Raw genomic sequence first — 20,020 nt, forward strand, 5'->3', positions numbered from 1 at the left:
GCAGGTTCAAGGACAGCTTCAGCTACTTAGTGAGGCCCGGTTTCCATATAAAGAATAAAAAATAAGCTGGGCATGGTGGCACATGCTTGTAACCCCAGCATTTGGGAGGCTGAGACAGGAGGATCATGGACAGCCTCAGCTACTTAGTGAGGCCTTTGCAACTCAGTGAGACCCCCCCTGTTTCAAAATAAAGAATGAAAAATAGGGCTGGGGTGTAGCTCAGAGGCAGGATGCCCCTGGGCTCCATCCCTAGTACCGCACACACACAAAAACAACAACTCCTCCTCCACCTCCTTCTCCTCCTCTTCCTCCTCCTCCTACTACTAGGGTTGGGGATATAGCTTGGAGGTAGAATGCACCTGGGTTCCATCCCCAGTAACAGAAACAAACAAAGATCTGCAGAGCTAGATGTGTTGTGATTTCCTCTTCCAATACGTCTATGCGGCCTAAAGCAGCACCGCGCATGTCTCTGCTCACACGTGGTGACACAGGCTGCGGGTGTCCACCTCTCGTCCTGTCCCCAAGCCTGACGACGGGGCGGGGTCTGCTCCTCCCACACCACCCCCTGTGCCCGGGGCGCTGAAGGAGGGTCTCTGAAAAGGCCAGCAGCCGGCTGGGCCCCAGCTACCTGCACAGCAATCACGGACAAGACTTCCACGGAGATCCGGTTGAACTCGTCAAAGCAGCCCCAGGCTCCGGTCTGGGCCAGGCCCTTGTAGATGTTTCCGCAGGACTAGAAGGGGCGAGAATGGGCGGTGCACGCTGAGGAGGGAGAAAGAGGGAAAGAGAGGGGGAGAGAGGGGGGAGAGAAGAGAGGAAAGAGGGAGGGAGAGGGAGAGGGAGGGAGGGAGAGAGAAAGAGAGAGGGGGAGAGGGAGGGATGGGAGGAGGTCACCCTGCAGGGAGCCCCCACTGCCTCTGTAGCCTCATTCTCCTGTATAACCCCAGACCAGGGGCCTTGGGGCGTGGGTGCCCTCTAAGGCTTTCATTCCAGAGCAGGCTCCTGGGGCAGGGGGCTAGGTGCTGGGAAGAGGGATCCCTTCACCTGTGACTGACACAGTCACAGACCCATGAAGGAAGCTTCCTGTGTGCCCTGACCAGCGGGCCCTGGAAGGGCATGAGTGTAACTCGCAACCTCTACTTCTTTGCCCTTTCTTGTATGCACACGAGCGGGAGGTTCCCTTCTTCCAGGCAGGCGCGGGGCACAGCCACCTCTGCAGGCTTGTGTGGTTGTGGGTGTCACCGGCTCCCAGCTGGAAGTCAGGCGACCCTCCCACACTGGCCATGGGATTCCAGCCGGGCATCAAATCCCCTGCAGGGGCACCGACTTCCAATTTCATCTTTTAGAACCCAGGACACTTGGGAGGGCAGTTTGTCCTCGACAGCCAGCAGGGCAGCGGGGGCCGCTCTCAGCCCCAGGGTGGGGCTCTGCAGGAGGCTGGGGCAGCCAGGTCTCCCTTCTGAGAGCCTTTTGAGCGCTAAAATGGCCTGCAGTGCCCACGACCGATGGACCCCGGCCCCTGGCCCTGCAGTGCCCAGATGCTTTAACTCAGCATCCTGAAGCTGGCCATCTCTCGCTGCCGGTGCGTCCTGGACAGAGGCTGAGAGGCCACCTCTAGGGCAGGGGCAGGGCATTGGAGGCTGGGCATGTCTACCTGGGTCTTCTTGGACAGGCTGCGGCACACGGGGGGCTGGCCTGTGTGTCCCCTGGTTCCTCCCCACACACCCAGAGCTGGCTGCAGCTCCTGGGACGGGGCCCTCTTCTCCGGCCCCAGGTGGGCAGCGGTGACCTTGGCCGCCTACCTTGTAGTCCATCTGCTCTGAGCAATTGAACACGTACACCATGGTGCCCAGGGCCCTGCCCAGGTCCTTGGTTGTTTCAGTCTTGCCGGTGCCGGCGGGGCCCGCGGGGGCTCCGCCCATGATCAAATGGAGGGACTGGGTCAGCGTGATGTAGCACCTGCAAGGGATCCTGGGTAACCTCGCGGGTCGGGACCCGCAGCCTCCGCCTCTTGGTGGCTGTGGTTTCTGCTAATTATGTGACTTGCACCTGCTAAGCCCCAGGGTGTTGAAAGAGAAAGGGCGGGAGGGACTTCAGCCTTGGCTGCGGGACAAAGACCATCCTGGGCAGACACACTCAACCTGTGGGATCCAGGAGGTGAGCCCCTGATAAAACTGCCCTAAGGATACCCCACGTGTAGGAGGCTGTGCTTAGAGGGCCTTTTGTGTGTGTGTGTGTGTATGGTACTGGGGATAGAACCCAGGGGCATCCTACCTCCGAGCTACACCCCTAGCCCTATTTTTTATTCTTTATTTTGAAATAGGGTCTGAGTTGCAAAGGGGTTCACTAAGTAGCTGAGGCTGGCCGCAAACTACAATCTTCTTGTCTCTGCCTCCCAAATGCTGGGATTACAAACGTGTACCACTATGCTGGGCCCTCAGAGTGATTTTTTAAACACACACATACACACACACACACACTGGATTGAACTCAGGGGCATTCTACCTCCATGCTACACTCCTATCCCCCTTTTAGAATTAGTTTGCTTGGCATCGGAGCCTTCCATGAGGCAAGGCCGCTACTGAGGCCTCCGAAGCCGGGATCGGAGCCTGCCGAGGGGTTAGGCCGGTGCCGGGGCCAGTGAGGCCGGCATCGGAGCCTGCCGTGAGGCAAGGCCAGTGCTAGGGCCTCCGAGGCCAGGATAAGAGCCTGCCGAGGGGTTAGGCCGGTGCCGGGGCCAATGGCTGGCATCGGAGCCTGCCGTGAGGCAAGGCCGGTGCTGTGACCTCCGAGGCCAGTGCCAGGGCCAATGGCCGGCATCGGAGCCTGCCGTGAGGCAAGGCTGGTGCTGGGGCCTCCGAGACCGGATCGGAGCCTGCCGAGGGGTTAGGCTGGTGCTGGGGCCAGCAAGGCCATCATTGGAGCCTGCTGTGAGGCTAGGCCAGTGTTGGGGCCTCTGAGGCCGGGATCGGAGCCTGCTGAGGGGTTAGGCAGGTGCCGGGGCCAATGGCCAGCATCGGAGCCTGCCTTGAGGCAAGGCCGCTACTGGGGCCTCCGAGGCTGGGATCGCAGCCAGCTGAGGGGTTAGGCTGGTGTCGGGGCCAGCGAGACCAGAATCGGGGCCTCCCATGAGGCAAGGCCGCTGCTCGAGCCAGCGAGGTCTGGATCAGTCCACCGGGTAGCCAGGCCACTACTGGGGCCGTCAAGAGTGGGATCGGTACTTGCAACGCGGCATGCACAGAGAAATATCGCAGAAAATAAAAATCAGATGCTTCCCCTAATCAGCAATAACTAGGAGGAAAGGGGCAACAGGAAGAGGTCGAGCTATAGAAAGGGCCCTATAGTGAAGCAACTAAGGTGACCAATCAGAGGGTATGGAATAGGGGAGTATGGAGCCTCTTTAAAAGGCAGGAGGTACATAAACAAATGTATCAAAGTTAATCACCAAACAAGCATGGGATGGAGGGAGGGGGAGGGAATGGGATGGGGGGCTGGATGAGGGCTGATTGGATGATGTGTGCTTGTATATCCTCTCAAGTCTTGTATTCCAATGTGATATATGATTACAATGCACCAATAAATAAATAAATAAATAAGTAAATAAATAAATAAATAAAATTAGTTTACTTGGAAATAGGGTCTTGTTGAGTTGCTGAGGCTGGCCTCCAACCTATGGCCTTCCTATTTCCGCCTCCCAAGTACTGGGATTACACTCCCAGACCTATTTTATATTTTTGAAACAGGGTCTCTTATGCCAGCGCGGCTGGCTTCGAACCTGCGCGATCCTCCTGTCTCCGCCTCCCAAGCGCGGGGATTACAAGCGTGCGCCACCACGCCCGGCAAGTACTGGGATTACAGGTGTGCGCCACCCTGCCTGGCTTACTTGGAGCGCTTTCACTGTTACAACATGCTGGATCCTCAGGGAGCTCACGAGGATTCATGGGACCCTCTCTCCACCTTGTGGGATTTCAGAGGGGCTAAGGAACTCCCCCGAGGCCACACAGCTAGGACAGGCCAAGGACAGCGCCCAAGCCAGGTGCCTTGCTGGTCAAAGGCCCGCCCGAGGTTCTCGGGGATCAGCCAGCCCGCCAACCAGAGGACAGGGGCAGGGCCGGGGCGGGAGGACGCCCGCACCTGTCCGTGAGCGGGGTGATGACCAGCCGCGGCGTGTTGCCCAGGTACTCGTAGGAGTACTGGATCTGGGCGTCGCAGATGTTGGCGAAGCAGTGCTTCTTCTCCTCGTCCCAGCGGTGCCGCAGCTGGGACTGCCAGGTGAAGGCCTGAGAGCTCTCCACCTGCAGAGGAAGGAGCCGCGCTCAGCTCCGAGCGCAGCCTCGGCCGCCCGGGCCGCCCCCGCGCACGGCGCGCACCTTGGCGGTGATCATCTTGGCCACCACGTCCCGGGCGTGCACGTCGATGGTGCAGATGGTCATGATCTTCATCCTGTCGCCGGCGCTCAGGTTCCCGATTAGCAGCGTGATGAGAGCATTCAGCTGGCTGATCTGCGGGACGCACAGGCCTGAGCCTCGCATGCGCATGCGCATGGCGGCCCGGCAGCAGCCAAGTGCTCCGCGCATGCGCATGGCAACCCGGGCTGCGGCCAAGTGCTCCGTGCATGCGCATGCGCATGCGCATGGCGGCCCGGCTGCGGCCAAGTGCTCCGTGCATGCGCATGCGCATGGCGGCCCGGCTGCAGCCAAGTGCTCCGCGCATGCGCATGGCAACCCGGGCTGCGGCCAAGTGCTCCGTGCATGCGCATGCGCATGGCGGCCCGGCTGCGGCGAAGTGCTCCCGGCTGCAGCTAAGTGCTCCCGGGGCCTGTCGCGGGAGCCCGGGAATCATGGTCACTCAATTACAGTAACGAAAGACAAGAAAATGTTCACCAGGAGACGGAACGCCACGTGCTTCTAAAAACCAATGGTGTGGGAGAAAATTTAACATTGGGGAAGAGAGAGGATGTTACACAAAAGCAATTAATTGTAAAACTGGTTTTTCTCTCTCTCTGTCTCTCTCTCTTTTTTTTTTTTTTTTGAGAAAGTCTTGTTATATTGTCGGGTTGGCCTCTAAGTCCTCATGTGATCCTCCCGCCTCAGCCTCCGGGAGTATCTGGGAGAGCAGGCGTGCGCCACCACGCCCAGCCACAGTTTGTGAATTTTTACATGTAAGTCAATCATATATACACAAAATTATTAGAAGGCATGCCGGGCGTGGTGGTGCACGCTTGTCATCCCCGTGCTTGGGAGGCTGAGACAGGAGGATCGCGCAGGTTCGAAGCCAGCCTCGGCTACTGAGTGAGGCTCTCAGCAACTTAGTGAGACCCTGTTTCCAAATAAAGTATAAAATAGGTCTGGGAGTGTAACCTGGAGGTAGAAAAGACCCTGGGTTCCACCCCCAGTAACACACACACACCACACACACATTATCTTCAGCCAGGCATAATAGTACACCCCTGCATTCCCAGTACTTGGGAGGCTGAGACAGGAGGATCACAGGTTCAAAGCCAGCCTCAGCTACTTAGTGAGACCCTGTTTCAAAATAAGAATATAAAATAGGGCTTGGGAGTGTAGCTCGGAAGTAGAATGCCCCTGGGTTCAATCCCCAGTACCACAAAACAAACAAACAAACATGGCCTCATCAACTTAGGCCCTCAGCAACTTTTCAAGATGCCAGTTCAAAATAAAAAAAGATAGGGCTGGAGGTGATGCTCAGGGGAAGAATGCCCTGGGTTCACCTCCAGTAAACACACACACACACACACACACACACACACACACACACACACACACACACATCTTTAGCTTTAAATATTTAACAAAGAATCTTAAAAAAAAAAAACCACTCGTGGTAGTATTTGATGACTTCCAGGTAGGAAATTAAAACTCTAAATTTCCATGCCCTGAAGCCAGGACCCTAGGGGAGGCGGGACTCTTCTGACCTACAGAACCGAGGACTCCTCACTTCCCGCCTTAGAGGGGAAGAGCCCGGCCCAGGCGTGGCCTGGCCCACGCGTGGGGTTTTGGCCCTGGGCTCGCGCACCTGCTTCTTGTTGTAGTCTTTGATGGCGTTTTCGTAGCCCTCCTCCAGCCTGGAGAACGCCATGCCCACCTCGGTCGTCCACCAGATCTGCGTGCACGTGAGCGCAATCTGAAAACAGAGGCGCCCGGGTGCTCACGGTGAGCGGCTCTGCAAGGGCGGCCAGCCCAGGTGCTTGGCGTGAGACGGCGCCGCCGGCGGCCTCGGACCTGTGCCGGGTAGTCGAAGATCCACTGCTCCCGCGGCTTCTCCTCGTACGTCACCACGGCCTCCGGGATCTCGTGTCGGAGCGTGGCGCACATCCGGTCCAGCACTCGATTCAGCCAAACCTCCACCTGGGGACAGGAGCCACACTGACCATGCCGGGCCACGGGGAGCCAGAGGGATCACAGGGGTCACAGGGGTCATGGGGAGCCAGGGGATCACAGGGGTCAGGGGGAGCCAGAGGGATCACAGGGGTCACAGGGAGCCAGGGGATCACAGGGGTCAGGGGGAGCCAGAGGATCACAGGGGTCACAGGGAGCCAGAGGATCACAGGGGTCACGGGGAGCCAGAGGATCACAGGGGTCACAGGGTCACAGGGAGCCAGGGGATCACAGGGGTCAGGGGGAGCCAGAGGATCACAGGGGTCACGGGGAGCCAGAGGATCACAGGGGTCACGGGGAGCCAGAGGATCACAGGGGTCACAGGGTCACAGGGAGCCAGGGGATCACAGGGGTCAGGGGGAGCCAGAGGATCACAGGGGTCACAGGGAGCCAGAGGATCACAGGGGTCACGGGGAGCCAGAGGATCACAGGGGTCACAGGGTCACAGGGAGCCAGGGGATCACAGGGGTCAGGGGGAGCCAGAGGGATCACAGGGGTCACAGGGAGCCAGAGGGATCACAGGGGTCACAGGGTCACAGGGAGCCAGGGGATCACAGGGGTCAGGGGGAGCCAGAGGGATCACAGGGGGCCACGGGGAGCCAGGGGATCACAGGGGTCACAGGGTCACGGGGAGCCAGAGGAATCACAGGAGGTCACGGGGAGCCAGAGGGATCACAGGGTCACAGGGAGCCAGAGGGATCACAGGGGTCACGGGGAGCCAGGGGATCACAGGGTCACGGGGAGCCAGAGGGATCACAGGGTCACAGGGAGCCAGGGAATCACAGGGTCACAGGGAGGCAGAGGGATCACAGGGGTCACAGGGAGCCAGAGGGATCACAGGGGTCACAGGGTCACAGGGAGCCAGAGGGATCACAGGGGGCCACGGGGAGCCAGGGGATCACAGGGGGCCACGGGGAGCCAGGGGATCACAGGGGTCACAGGGTCACGGGGAGCCAGAGGAATCACAGGAGGTCACAGGGAGCCAGAGGGATCACAGGGTCACAGGGAGCCAGAGGGATCACAGGGGTCACGGGGAGCCAGGGGATCACAGGGTCACGGGGAGCCAGAGGGATCACAGGGTCACAGGGAGCCAGGGGATCACAGGGTCACGGGGAGCCAGAGGGATCACAGGGTCACAGGGAGCCAGGGGATCACAGGGTCACGGGGAGCCAGAGGGATCACAGGGTCACAGGGAGCCAGAGGAATCACAGGAGGTCACAGGGAGCCAGGGAATCACAGGGTCACAGGGAGGCAGAGGGATCACAGGGGTCACAGGGAGGCAGAGGGATCACAGGGGTCACAGGAGGTCACGGGGAGCCAGAGGGATCACAGGGTCACAGGGAGCCAGAGGAATCACAGGAGATCACAGGGAGCCAAGGAATCACAGGGTCACGGGGAGCCAGAGGGATCACAGGGGTCATGGGGAGCCAGGGGATCACAGGGTCACGGGGAGGCAGAGGGATCACAGGGGTCACAGGAGGTCACAGGGAGCCAGGGAATCACAGGGTCACAGGAGGTCACGGGGAGCCAGGGGATCACAGGGGTCACGGGGAGCCAGGGGATCACAGGGCATCACAAGCACATCCGGATGCAAGGACTTGTTTTGGTGGACAGAAAAAAATGCGCCGTCACCCAGAGAGGAAATGCGAAGGTCTTTATGGAGCAGCGATGTGGCCCGCCAGAGCACTGTGGTCAGGAGGCCGCTGTGCTGGCAAACCTCGCTATGGGGGCGCACGTGACCACCCCCAAGATGGAGAAGGGGAGGCTACCCGGGGCAGTGCGGTGCGGCCGGCGGCCACGCCTGCGCCCTGGCCGCTCTGATGGCCTGCGCTCTGCCGATGCCCCCTCGGGCCCCAGGGTCCTCACAGGGTACCTGCTCGCCAAGGGGCTGTGAGGCAGCGGGGTGCTGTGCGTGGAATACCGCTGTCCCCAAGACTTAGTGGTGTGTCTTATTTAATTATTATTATTATTATTTTGCTGTGTGGGTTGGAACCCAGGGCATTCTACTTTGAGCTACACCCTCAGAGGCTGTACCAGCACTATTTTATTTGTTATTTTAAAGCAGGGTCTCACTAAGTTACCGTGTGCTGTCCTCTACCTGTGATCCTCCTGTCTCGGTCTCCCAAGTACTGGGATTCCAGGCGTGTGCCATGATACCTGGCTTATCTATATTTTGAGTAAAACCTCAGATTATAGTTTAGTTTAGTGGTAGAGCATGTGCTTTGCATGCACAAGGGCCCGGATTCTATCTCAGCACAGCAAAACCCCAAAACAACAAAAAATAACCTCTAACTAAACTGCTACTGGGAGGGGGGAGTTCCTTAAAGAGTCCCAGGGTAGATTTCCCCCGCCTCTCTCTTTCTATGGTACTAGGAATTGAACCCAGGGTTATTCTACCTCCAAACTATATCCCCAGCCCTACTTTATTTTTTATATTGAAACATGGTCTTGCTGAGTTGCTGAGGCTGGCCTCCAACCCGCAATCCTCCTATCTCAGCCTCCTGAGTACTGGGCCTGCAAGCCAAGTGCCAGGACTCCGGCCTGATATCCTTGTCTTAAGGGTCAGGATGGCTAGCCTTTCTCCTGTTCTTATTCCTGTCTGTAAGGAGCAGCGGGGGAGGGGACCTGGAACCCGCTGGTGAGCGAGTGTCTCTCGCCCGCCCCAGCCCCTCCAGAAAGAGCTGGACAGCCTGTGGTGCTAGCTTAACTGCAGAGAGCTCAGTGAGGTTCACAAGCCCCCTCCCCAGGGAGAGCCCCTGGGGGAAGGGTCTGCGCTCACCTGCCCTGAGAGGTCACAGTCCTGATCAAAGTCCACGTACTCGTCCTCTTTGCTGTACATCCCCAGGCCCAACTTGAGCGGCTTCTGGTCGCCGTCCAGCCGGAACCTGAGCTTGCACAGGCTGTCGAACAGCTTGGACAGGTGGCGGCTCACCTGAGCGGGCGGGGGGGGGGGCGGTGTGACCCGGGGCCGGAGCGCTTCCGGGGAGGGCCTGACGCCCCCTCCCTGCCTTTCACTGGACATAAGTTCCCCATCTTAGGTCAACAGGAACAGATCGGGGCTTCGCTACCGGTGAGCACTCTCCCAGGTGGGAGCAAGAGAGACACGGGGTCCGCACCACGGCCCCCGCGTGTCCCGCCTCTTGTGTATTCCAGAACGTAACAGCTGGGATGAGAAGCCTTCCTTCTCCCCGCGCCTAGGGAACTGTCTGTCTTTTCTCTCAGAAGAGCCTGGGAAGCTTTCCCAGGGCGCCCGTCAGGATGGCATGACGCTGGTCCAGCGAGTGGGTGTATCTCCCCAAACTGAGTCTCTGTGCCCCCGGCATCTGACCCACTTTCCAGAGGAGAAAATGAGGCCCAGGGGGTAGACTGGCTTGCCCAGAGCCACACGGAGTGCAGAGCGGGGTCCCCAGACGCAGGGCCACCTAGGGCTGGGAGCTGAGGGCCTGACCTCGGATGTCCTTTGGAATGCCCGGGCCCCGCCTACCTCCACGGGGTCGTTTCCATTAGAGAGGATGTCCAGCAGGTCAGCCGCGGAGACAAAATAGAACCTTGGGAAAGCCAGTCTTTTTGTCTCTAGATACTCTGCCAACGCCTTTTCACACATGGCCAAGCTGGAGGCAGGAAGGGAAGAGGTCAATCCCATTCCAGGGGGGTTTGGGCAGCCCGTCCCACGGACAGCTGGACTGAGTCCTGGAGACATCCCGCCAGTCCAGCACAGGTGAATCCAGGACATCTGGCCCGGAGGTTCCCCCGCTTCCGGCTTCCGGGGCCAGCCCCCGACCTCCAGGGCATTCCCAGACCAGAGGGGTCACGGCTTCCCAGGAGAAGGGAATGGTAACCCAGGACCTGTGACTTTGCACCGTGCGGACCAGCAGGTGGCGCCACCGGGGCTCCTGGCCAGGGACGCCCCGTCACCTGGACGCGTGGGGGGCCCACCTCTTCTTCAGTGCCTCGAGTTTTTCATAGAGACCAGGTTTGTTGGTGGCTTCCACCACGTTGGGGGTTTTCACTGCGTCTTCCATCAAGGCCTGGGAAGAGCAGGTGTTAGGAGACAAGGTCTATTTGTCCAAAGTGGCCATTTCCGGACCCCCCCCACCCCACCCCCCGGGCGCCGGCGGCCGGGCTCACCTTGAATTCCAGGTCGATGTCGTCAAAGCGCTTCGAGTCCTCCGGGAGCTGGGCCCGGATGTCTTCAGACCCTATGAAGATGCTCTCCAAGTGGCCCCAGGTCCTCTGGACCTCAAACCAGATGGAGATGACGGAGTCCGCGGTGGAGAGCTTCTGCTGCCAGCTCGTCACCTCCTTCAGGAAGTGGGACAGGTACTTGGACATCATCAGGTTCTGCAGCTGCACCTGGTTGTCCTCCAGCGTCTCCACCAGCAGCTCGTCCGCCTTGAGCATCATGGTGCCCGTGCGCGGGTGCGGCTCGTGCTCGAACTCCATGGTGGTCCAGGTGCTGTCCAGGGCTTTCAGCACCTGGGCAGGAGCACAGAGGCGGGGATGCTGCGCCTCCGGGATGCTGGGCAGAGGGAGGAGCCGAGCTTCCCCGGACGGACGCAGAATGGTGCACTCGCTCCTGGTGGAAGCGGCCTGATGCCGCCCGCTCACCGCCCAGGAAGGACAGGCACGCGCCGCCATCAGCCTTAGAAGGGATGAGGCTCTGACACTGCCACCCTGCGGGTGCGCCTCACAAACACGAGGCCAGGCCAGGGGCCCTGGATGCAAGCGGCCACATTGTGTATCTATGTGAAGAAGCTGAGAATGTGCCGCCTCAAAGGCGCTTGGGAAATGGCAGGCGCAGCGTCACGCTGGCTTCACCTGGTGTGTGTGTGTGTGTGTGTGTGTGTGTGTGTGTGTTTGTTGGGAATTGAACCCAGGGATGTTCTACCTCTGAGCTATACCCCAGTCCTTTTCATTTTGAAACAGGGTCTTGCTAAGTTGCTGAGACTGGCCTCAAACCTGCCATCCTCTTATCTCAGGGGCATTCTACCTCCAAGCTACATCCCCAGCCCTATTTTTCATTCTTTATTTTATTTTTTGGTGGTACTGGGGTTCCTGGAAGCCCTTCTTCCTCCGGGCTACACTCCCAGACCTATTTTTATTTTTGGAAACAGGGTCTCTTACGCCAGCACGGCTGGCTTTGAACCTGCGCGATCCTCCTGTCTCCGCCTCCCAAGCGCGGGGATTACAAGCGTGCGCCACCACGCCCGGCTCATTCTTTATTTTGAAACAGGGCCTCACTAAGTTGCAGAGGGCCTCACTCAGCAGCTGAGGCTGGCCGCAAGCCTGCGATCCTCCCGTCTCAGCCTCCCAAGTCCTGGGATCACAAGCCCAGCTTCAGCTCGCTTTATAAAAGCAAGACATACATTTCCAGACAAACGGCGCCTCCCTGTGCTGGAGGCAAGCACCATTCCATCCTCACCCTCCCACTCGCAGGGCAGCAGAGACAGCCCAGAACTGGGTCTATCTAAATAGAAAATGCTGGGAGTGTTTTTCGAGGCGTCTGTCATGGGCTGGGCAAGAGCGGGCCTTGGGCTTTGCTCCAGTTAGAAGCCACTGGGCTCCAGGCGCAGCGAGAACCCGACACCGCTGGCCAGCGGCCGCCTACCTTCTCCATCCCCGACTCCTTCACCGCCTTGTCTACGATGTTGCGGACCTCGTCCTCGTAATTGTGCAGGTTCAGTTTCAGGAGGTCGGCCAGCGTGGTCTGCTCCGACATTTCAAATTTCACCTGGGGGAAGAAGGGCGCGTTCCGCATAGAGGTGCTTGCACTCTAAACTGTTCTAAGGCTTAAGGAGTTAGAGCTCCCTGCCTGCTCTGGCAGAAGACTGCCTCTCGTGAGGGCGCTGAAGACCCCGAACGCCTCACTCAGTAGCTGAGGCTGTCCGTGAACCTGCGATCCTCCTGTCTCAGCCTCCCAAGTATTGGGATTGCAAGCCTGCGCCGCCACGCTGGGCTTGACAATGTCTCCGATGCCCCTTCTCTATCTGAGCTGGTTCCTCCTGTCTTCCTGCACCTTGTGCTTGCTGCCCTTAAGGGCTAAAGCCAGCCTCAAGGAGGCTGCCAGAGGCAGCACCTCTGCTGTTCTTGCAACACTGCTAGGTGACAACCTCCTCCTCCTCCTCCTCCTCTTCCTCCTCCTCCTCCTCCTCCTCCTCTTCCTCCTCCTCCTCCTCCTTCTCCTCCTCCTCTTCCTCCTCCTCCTCCTCTTCCTCCTCTTCTTCCTGCTCCTCCTCCTCCTCTTCTTCCTCTCTTTCTTTTGCAGTACTGGGGATTGAACCCAGGGGCATTCTACCTCCAAGCTACACGCCCAGCCCCATGGAGTCCCATGGAACTGCCCGCGCCGCCAGGTGCCGGGGGCTGTCCCTCCGCCCCACGGCCGCGGCGGTACCTGGGTGGCCTGCATGAGCTGCTGCCAGTGGCGGCCACGGATGGCGGGGTTCTGCAGCTCACTGACGGCACGGAGGGACGTGATCATGTTCTTCACGGTGTTGTCGAGGCCCACGAAGGCGTCCCAGGCCTTCATCTCCTTGTCCAAGGACCGCACGTCCTTGGCGAACTTCTTGCAGTCGATGTCCATCTGCTCCACGTTGATGTCCTTCCACTTGGCGGTCTTCCAGTCGTCGATACTGGTGTTCACCTGCCACGGGGGCGGGCCCCGCGTCACCCCCACCCTTGCCAGAGAGCACCCAGGACGACACCTGCCGCCCCCACACCCGTGCTTCTTGCTCTTAGGGAGCAAATTCCAGCGAGGGATATTCAGGACTGAAACCAGGGTTCAGCAGAGTGGTTAGATAGAAACAACAACAAAAGCTGGGCGCGGTGGCGCACGCCTGTAACCCCAGCATCTGGGAGGCTGAGACGGGAGGATCGCGGTTCGCGGCCAGCCTCAGCTACTTAGCGAGGCCCTCTGCAACTCAGCGAGACCCTGTTTCAAAATAAAGAATAAAAAATAGGGCTGGGGGTCACCGGGCGTGGTGGCGCACGCTTGTAATCCCCGCGCTTGGGAGGCAGAGACAGGAGGATCGCGCAGGTTCGAAGCCAGCCGCGCGCGCTGGCTTAGGAGACCCTGTTTCCAAATATAAAATGTAAAAATAGGTCTGGGAGTGTAGCCCGGAGGTAAAAGGGCTTCCAGGAACCCCAGTATCACCAAAAAAAAAAAAAAATAGGGCTGGGGGTGTAGCTCAGATGTAGAATGCCCCTGGGTTCCATCCCCAGTACCACACACACACACAAAATACTGTCTCATAAAAGTTGCAATTTAAAAGTTAGCAATTACGCAGAGCGTGGTGTTGCACACTTGTAATCCCAGTAGTTGGGAGGCTGAGACAGGAGGACTGCAGGTTTGAGGACAGCCTTCGCAAATAGCGTGACTCCCATTAATGTAGTGAGACCCTATTTCCAAATAAGAAATAAAATTCAGCTGGCAGTTTAGCTTGGAGGTAGAATGCCCCTGGGTTCAACCCCCAATGCCACAATAAATAAATAAATTAATTAATTAATTAATATCAGGAGTTAAAATGTATTTTGGCAAAAATTGGTGTTGAAGCCTTAGTTCTATTAAACAGGATCCAGTGTCCTCCTACGTCTGGGAATGACCACATTACTTTGTCACGGCCAGGAAATGTGAGCGATGCCTGAACTTCTGGGCAGAAGGCATTTAAGTGCCTAACCTTGGCAATCACAATGTGCACTGTTGATACACACCCTGGAATGCCGAGCCGGCCAGCCAACCCTTGACGGACAGCTGCGCGAGGGATGGCTGCTCGGAGCTGCAGTGTGGACTTCGCATAAATGAGAAATGCGTTTTTGTTGTTCAGTACACAGGTATGTATAGGGCTGTTTGTTACTGCATGGAAACCTAGCTTATACTGACTGATAAAAATATCACAGAAGAAACTGCATTCCTGGCAATATGAAACAAAATAAATAAATAAGACACTTGGGTTAATAAAATAACCCTACCAGAAGAAAGAGAAGATTATGAAACCTGCATTCTAAAATTGAGGGTGGGCTGACACTGTCTGTGAGGCTGGAAACCACCAGTCAATGATGTAATCACAGGTGTTGACCCAGGTGCTTGGGGTGGAGAGGCACGGGCTTGCCCAGCATCTGCGCTCCATAAACGCCAAGCTGAGAGTGTTTGCCAGACGTTTGCCCTGAAGACACGAAGACTCAAAACCTCAGCGCACACAAGAGCCAAGGGCCCTCCTGAATAATCCAAGGTTATTCTGTGTCCTGTCGTCACACAGTGTTCTGGCTTGTTTACCTGGGAGAATTTTTCTAGATCTGGATTGTAAATGTTTACTGTCATCTCCTAGGAAACGTACTCTTTTGTCTGGGCTAGTGGTTTTTACTATGGGAAAGGACGGTGTTCTTTTCTCCTCACGGTAGCGACTGTATTCTGTATACCATGTACATGGAAGAGGCTCACATTCAGTTAACTGTGAAAATGTATCATGAGGCTTCAACCTGCCCTATCTCTTTAGGCCTTGTGGACGCCAAGGATTTCCCCCTATATTAGAAATATGCAGACTTGGTATAATCAGAACGAAGGCAGTCACAGCATTTTACTGTGGTATGTTTTGTAAAACAAACGAGAGACAGAGCATGCGCCTGTACGGGAATACTGAACACTGCTGAGAGGGGAGTCCCCGTACGTGAAGGTGCAGAGCTGATTCTCCACTGAAAGTCATAACGACCTTCACTTGGAGACGAGGAAGATCTGGCCGACGATTCTACAGTTCATTCAGAAGCCTGAGAGGAGAGAAGAGCTCAGACACTTTTGAAAACCGATGCTCACAGAAGACAGAGAATGGCAGAAGGCAGCCCACATGTGCACCCAGAGAGACAGTGCTTGAAGGAAGGAGCCCCCGCTGGGCCCAGACTCCTTCACGCTGAGCGGCGCCCGTCCTGCCGCCCAGGAGACCCAGCTGGGACCGGCTCCACCTCGGCAAGACCCCAGCTCCTGAACTGCCTCTTCTCCCTAAAAACCCTACTCAACCGATCCAATTCTTATTCCTTCGGGGATGGAGTGAGCATCTAATCAAACCAGAAAGGCTGCTTGCAGTCTTAAAAAGTTGGCAGTTCTTCCAGTCTTGCCAAATGGAGCAGCCCTGCTTCTTCCAGGCTCTCAGTCTTATAGGTGAGGGACCCTGGACATACCACAACAAACAGCGGAAAAGAAAACCACCCATGCACTGAGGAAATATTTAAGATGGCGATCACTGAAAGGCGCAGAGGAGAGGGCAAGGGATATAAGTGGAAGTGAGATTTCCACACTCAAAGTCTTAAACTGTTGATACCAGTAGACTGATAAATTTTAACTGTTTATTAAAATATACAAAACAACCTCTAAGAAAACTACATGAGAAAGTAAGTCAAGATGGATCCTAAAACTGTTCAAATAAAAGTAGACACAAAAGAAACAGAGAAAATGTCAGACCTAAGCCCCAGTGTGTCAGCAATTACATTACATATAAATGGTGCAAATATACCAAGTAGAAGACAAAGATTAGGAGGTTGGGTGAAAAAACACGACCCAGCAGCATGCTGCCTACAAGAAGCGCACTTGAAATACAGTGATTTAGGTAGGCTGAAAGTACAAGACACCCTATGGCAAGCACCAATAAAAACTTAACAAGCGAGCTGCCATATTGGTATCAGACAGAGTCAACTTCAGAGCAAAGAAGTATGCTAGAGACAAAGAGAAACATAAAACAAATGGACATCATAATCCCATGTGTCCACACCAAGCCACAGGGCCTAGAAGTACAAGAAACAAAGGCCAGTAGGGTTGAAATAAGAAATGAACAAGTCCATGAATTAGAGCTGATAGCCTATAGAATTGTGAGGCGGAACATTATTAAGGCTTCAGAAGGACTGGACGGCATCATCCATCAATGTGACCTATCTGACATACCGAACACTCCACCCAACGTAAGCAAGATATGCATGTATTTTCATCGGGGAGTTTTGAACTCTCAGTCTCATATTATTACTCTGACGCAAAACCAAAGACATGACAAAAAATTACAGACCAGTGTCTCTCATGAACCCGCATGCAGGCAAAAATCCCAGCTATTAGCAAGACAAATTCAGCACATATTAAAAGCTGTGCTTCTCGACCAAGAGGGGTTTATTCCAATATTTAAAAAAATAAATGAAATCCCCTATATTAGACTAAGGGAGGAAAATTATACAAACATATCAGTTGACAGAAAATCCTGTCAAACTTGAGAGAATCCAATACCCGCTCTTGATGGACAATGGGGGAAAAGCGATGGAGAAAAACTTCTTTGACTTAAAAGAGTTACAGCTAATATCGCACGCAAAAGTGAAATAAATGCTCTTCCACTAAAACTGGAAACAATGCAAGGATGTTTGAACTCAACACTTTTATCCAACAGAGCACGGGAAAATCTAGCTACTGGAGAAAGGCAAGAAAATAGAAGACATAAAAATTGGAAGGGAAAAACAAACTGCCCCTAGTTTTAGATGACATTATTATCTATGTAGAAAATCCCTAAGAAGTCTAAAGAAAATTCTAGAACTAAAAAGTGAGTTCAGTAACTTAGACAAAAACACATCCCATTTGCATATACCAGAGCAAACGTGGGAACCAAAATGTAAGACTCAATAGTATGACTCATGGCAACCTAAGTAGCCGAGGCTGTCCTCAAACCGGCAATCCTCCTGTCTCAGCCTCCCAAGTACTGGGATTACAGACCTGAGCTGTCATGCCTGGCGGCTTCTTCTTCTTCTCATTATTATTATTATTATTATTATTATTATTATTATTATTATTATTTGCAGTACTGGAGATTGAACCCAGGGGCATTCTACCTCTGAGCAATACCCCTAGTCCTATTTTTTATTCTTTATTTTGAAACAGGGTCTCACTGAGTTGCAGAGGGCCCACTAAGTAGCTGAGGGTGTCCGCGAACCACGATCCTCCCGTCTCAACCTCCCGAATGCTGGGATGACAAGTGTGCGCCACCACGCCCGAATTAGAAAAAAATTTTTTTGAAAGAGAGACATGTGAAAGAGAATGAGAAGAGAGACAGGTAAGAGGAGAGGAAGAGGCAGCAGGTGCAAGGTAAGAGCTGGCACCCCTGGGAGGCCTCCCCCACCGGGGATCAGGAGACCGGCTGCTGTGTGCCCGTGCCCCACGCGGAGCCCCCGACCCCGGCCCGCCTCACCATGACGATCATGTCCCAGAGCTCCTTGAGCAGGCGGACCTCCCTGTGGCAGGCTTTGAGCTGCTTATAGTCGGGGACAGTGACCTCGAACAAGCTGCCCGACTTGCACAGGGACTCCATGACCTCCTCCATGGCCATGATGCTCTTTTGTTGCTGCAGGAGGGCGGAGGGGCCTTCAGGAGCCTCCCCCGCCCAGGCCTCCCACTCCGCTCCCCGCCAGCCCTCAGTCTCCACGGCGTCCTCATCAACCCTCCGTCTTCCAGCCCGACTCGAAAGCCGGAGGTCTAGGCTCTGGCCAAGAGGACAGCGTGGGGGCGCACGCTTGTCATCCCAGCATTCGGGAGGCTGAGACAGGAGGATCGCGGTTCGCGGACGGCCTCAGCTACTCAGCGAGGCCCTCTGCAACTCAGTGAGACCCGGTTTCAAAATAAAGAATAAAAAATAGGGCTGGGGGTGTGGCTCGGAGGTAGAATGTACCTGGGTTCCATCCCCAGTCCACAAAATAAATAAATAAATAAATAAATAAATAAATAAATAAATAAATAGTGTACCGGAGGATATGCACAGGCTTTATGGAAATTCTGTACCATTCTTTACAGTGCACTTGAGCATCTGTGAATGTTGGTACCCACAGGGCCCTGGAGCCCTCCCTTGTGGATACCGAGGGATGACCATGACCCTGTATGCATGTATACACACATTTGCACAACTAAATGAGACAGGCAGCTTCTGCGTGTACGTGCGCTGCCTGTGCCCGCCTTCCTCCCGCTCCGATGCACAGGGCCCCACCCCCTCTGGCCACCTGCTGGAGGCCACCTTTGCCCAGATGGCCACGGGTGCTCCCCTCACCCACATCTCTCCAGATAGTTCAGCGGGGCCCTGTGGACTGGCCGCTCTGGGGCTTGAGGGAAGGAACTGTCATGTCTACATTGTGGCTCGGGAGCGGGACAGGAGAAAATGGTTCAGAGGCAAGGGGAGGGCCGCTGCCTTCGGAGCTGGGCTTCTGAGCGAGCCGAGGAACGGAGGCTCTGGGCGGGAAGATGCGGGGTGGCCCTAGGGCATGTTGGGTTCACGTCTGCTGGAGCCCGAGGTGCTTCTGTGCGAGGCAGAGGTCCTGGGCCTGGGTGCTGTTCTGGGAGCAGGAGGATTGGTGGGATCCCTCCTCTGCTCATGAACACCCAGTCCTGTGCACCCCAGTCAGTGCTCATGGTCTTCGAGAGCCCATGGCGCCCAGCTCGAGGGGGTGGCCACACTCGTGAGAACCTGTGTGTTGGACACCAGCCATGGCTTTGGACACTGGGAACAGAGTCAGGGCGCATGGGCCGCTTGGCATCTGGCTGGACTCGGGGGCCAGAGGCAGGAAGGAGCCAGGGGCAGCAGGTGAGCACGAGGCAGACTAGGGGCCGGAAAATGCAGCCGGGAGCAGGGCTGGGGCCGAGCAAGGTGGAGCTGGGCTGAGGGTGGGGTCTGAGAGACTGGCAGGGTCCAGGCGGGCACTTTCACACAGACATGCGTGCGTAGGCAGCGTGCGCTCACACGGACGGCCCCGAGGCCAGGCCCTTCCAGGACATGTTTCTAGACTTGCGAGGGTAAGAGCTTGAGCAGGGGAGCAGCGGGGCCCGCAGAGTGGCCGCGGCCGCGCACAGAAGTACCTTATTTAGAGACTTGTAGGGGTCGGGGTCGCTGAAGGAGAAGGGGGCGTCGTGTCGGAACTTCTCCCTGAATTCGTGCTGCTTGAGCTGCAAGACATTGACAGGCCAGGGTTGCATCCCGGAGACCACACGGCCAGGGCCCCCGAGCCAACCCGCTGCGTCCCCCAGGGAGGCGCCACGGCCCCCCACCCGCCCGCACCGCCTGGCCCTGGTGCCCAACCTCGAACTGCTGGCACTTCCGCCGTAGGATGTTGACCTCGTTGGCCTGCAGGGGGGCCACGTTCTGCTTCACCTGGATGGCCAGTTTCTTGGTGTTTGTCCACTGCTCCGGCAGCTCCTGCGGGAGGCAAAGCTAGGCGGGTCTGGTATTTATTAATTCATTCGTTTTTGGTACTGGGCGTGGAACCCAGGGGCATTCTACCTCCGAGCGACACCCCAACCCATTTTTATTATTATTTTATTTTATTTTACTTATTTATTTTGGTGGTACTGGGGTTCCTGGAAAACCTTCTACCTCCGGGCTACACTCCCAGACCTATTTTTTATATTTTATTTTTTTATTTGGAAACAGGGTCTCATAAGCCAGCGCGGCTGGCTTCGAACCTGCGCGATCCTCCTGTCTCCGCCTCCCAAGCGCGGGGATTACAAGCGTGCGCCACCACGCCTGGCATTATTCTTTATTTTGAAACAGGGTCTCACTGAGTTGCAGAGGGCCTAAGTAGCTGAGGCTGGCCGCAAACCGCCATCCTCTTGTCTCAGCCTCCCGAAC

The 20,020-nt window shown here is 56.2% G+C and overlaps 1 protein-coding gene across 2 annotated transcripts in view; it reads right to left on the reverse strand.

Annotated features, from left to right (window-relative positions):
* Positions 1-20,020, reverse strand: part of DNAH17 (dynein axonemal heavy chain 17) — a gene marked incomplete at both ends in the record, with an annotated part of 104,593 nt that overhangs the window by 48,748 nt on the left and 35,825 nt on the right. Inside the window, 15 exons of one of the 2 annotated variants that reach the window (XM_080712247.1) lie at positions 629-733; positions 1,803-1,959; positions 4,135-4,295; positions 4,377-4,502; positions 6,037-6,123; positions 6,243-6,368; positions 9,178-9,330; positions 9,883-10,009; positions 10,335-10,426; positions 10,527-10,874; positions 12,007-12,129; positions 12,790-13,038; positions 17,600-17,740; positions 19,252-19,338; positions 19,472-19,588. In XM_080712247.1, coding sequence (XP_080568373.1) covers positions 629-733; positions 1,803-1,959; positions 4,135-4,295; positions 4,377-4,502; positions 6,037-6,123; positions 6,243-6,368; positions 9,178-9,330; positions 9,883-10,009; positions 10,335-10,426; positions 10,527-10,874; positions 12,007-12,129; positions 12,790-13,038; positions 17,600-17,740; positions 19,252-19,338; positions 19,472-19,588 — 2,199 coding nt within the window. Of the gene's footprint in view, positions 1-628; positions 734-1,802; positions 1,960-4,134; positions 4,296-4,370; positions 4,503-6,036; positions 6,145-6,242; positions 6,369-9,177; positions 9,331-9,882; positions 10,010-10,334; positions 10,427-10,526; positions 10,875-12,006; positions 12,130-12,789; positions 13,039-17,599; positions 17,753-19,251; positions 19,339-19,471; positions 19,589-20,020 lie in introns of both variants that reach the window. The other variant, XM_080712246.1, reaches the window with a different exon arrangement.

Source organism: Muscardinus avellanarius (assembly GCF_963383645.1).
Source record: "Muscardinus avellanarius genome assembly, chromosome: 16".
Classification (NCBI taxonomy): domain Eukaryota; kingdom Metazoa; phylum Chordata; class Mammalia; order Rodentia; family Gliridae; genus Muscardinus; species Muscardinus avellanarius.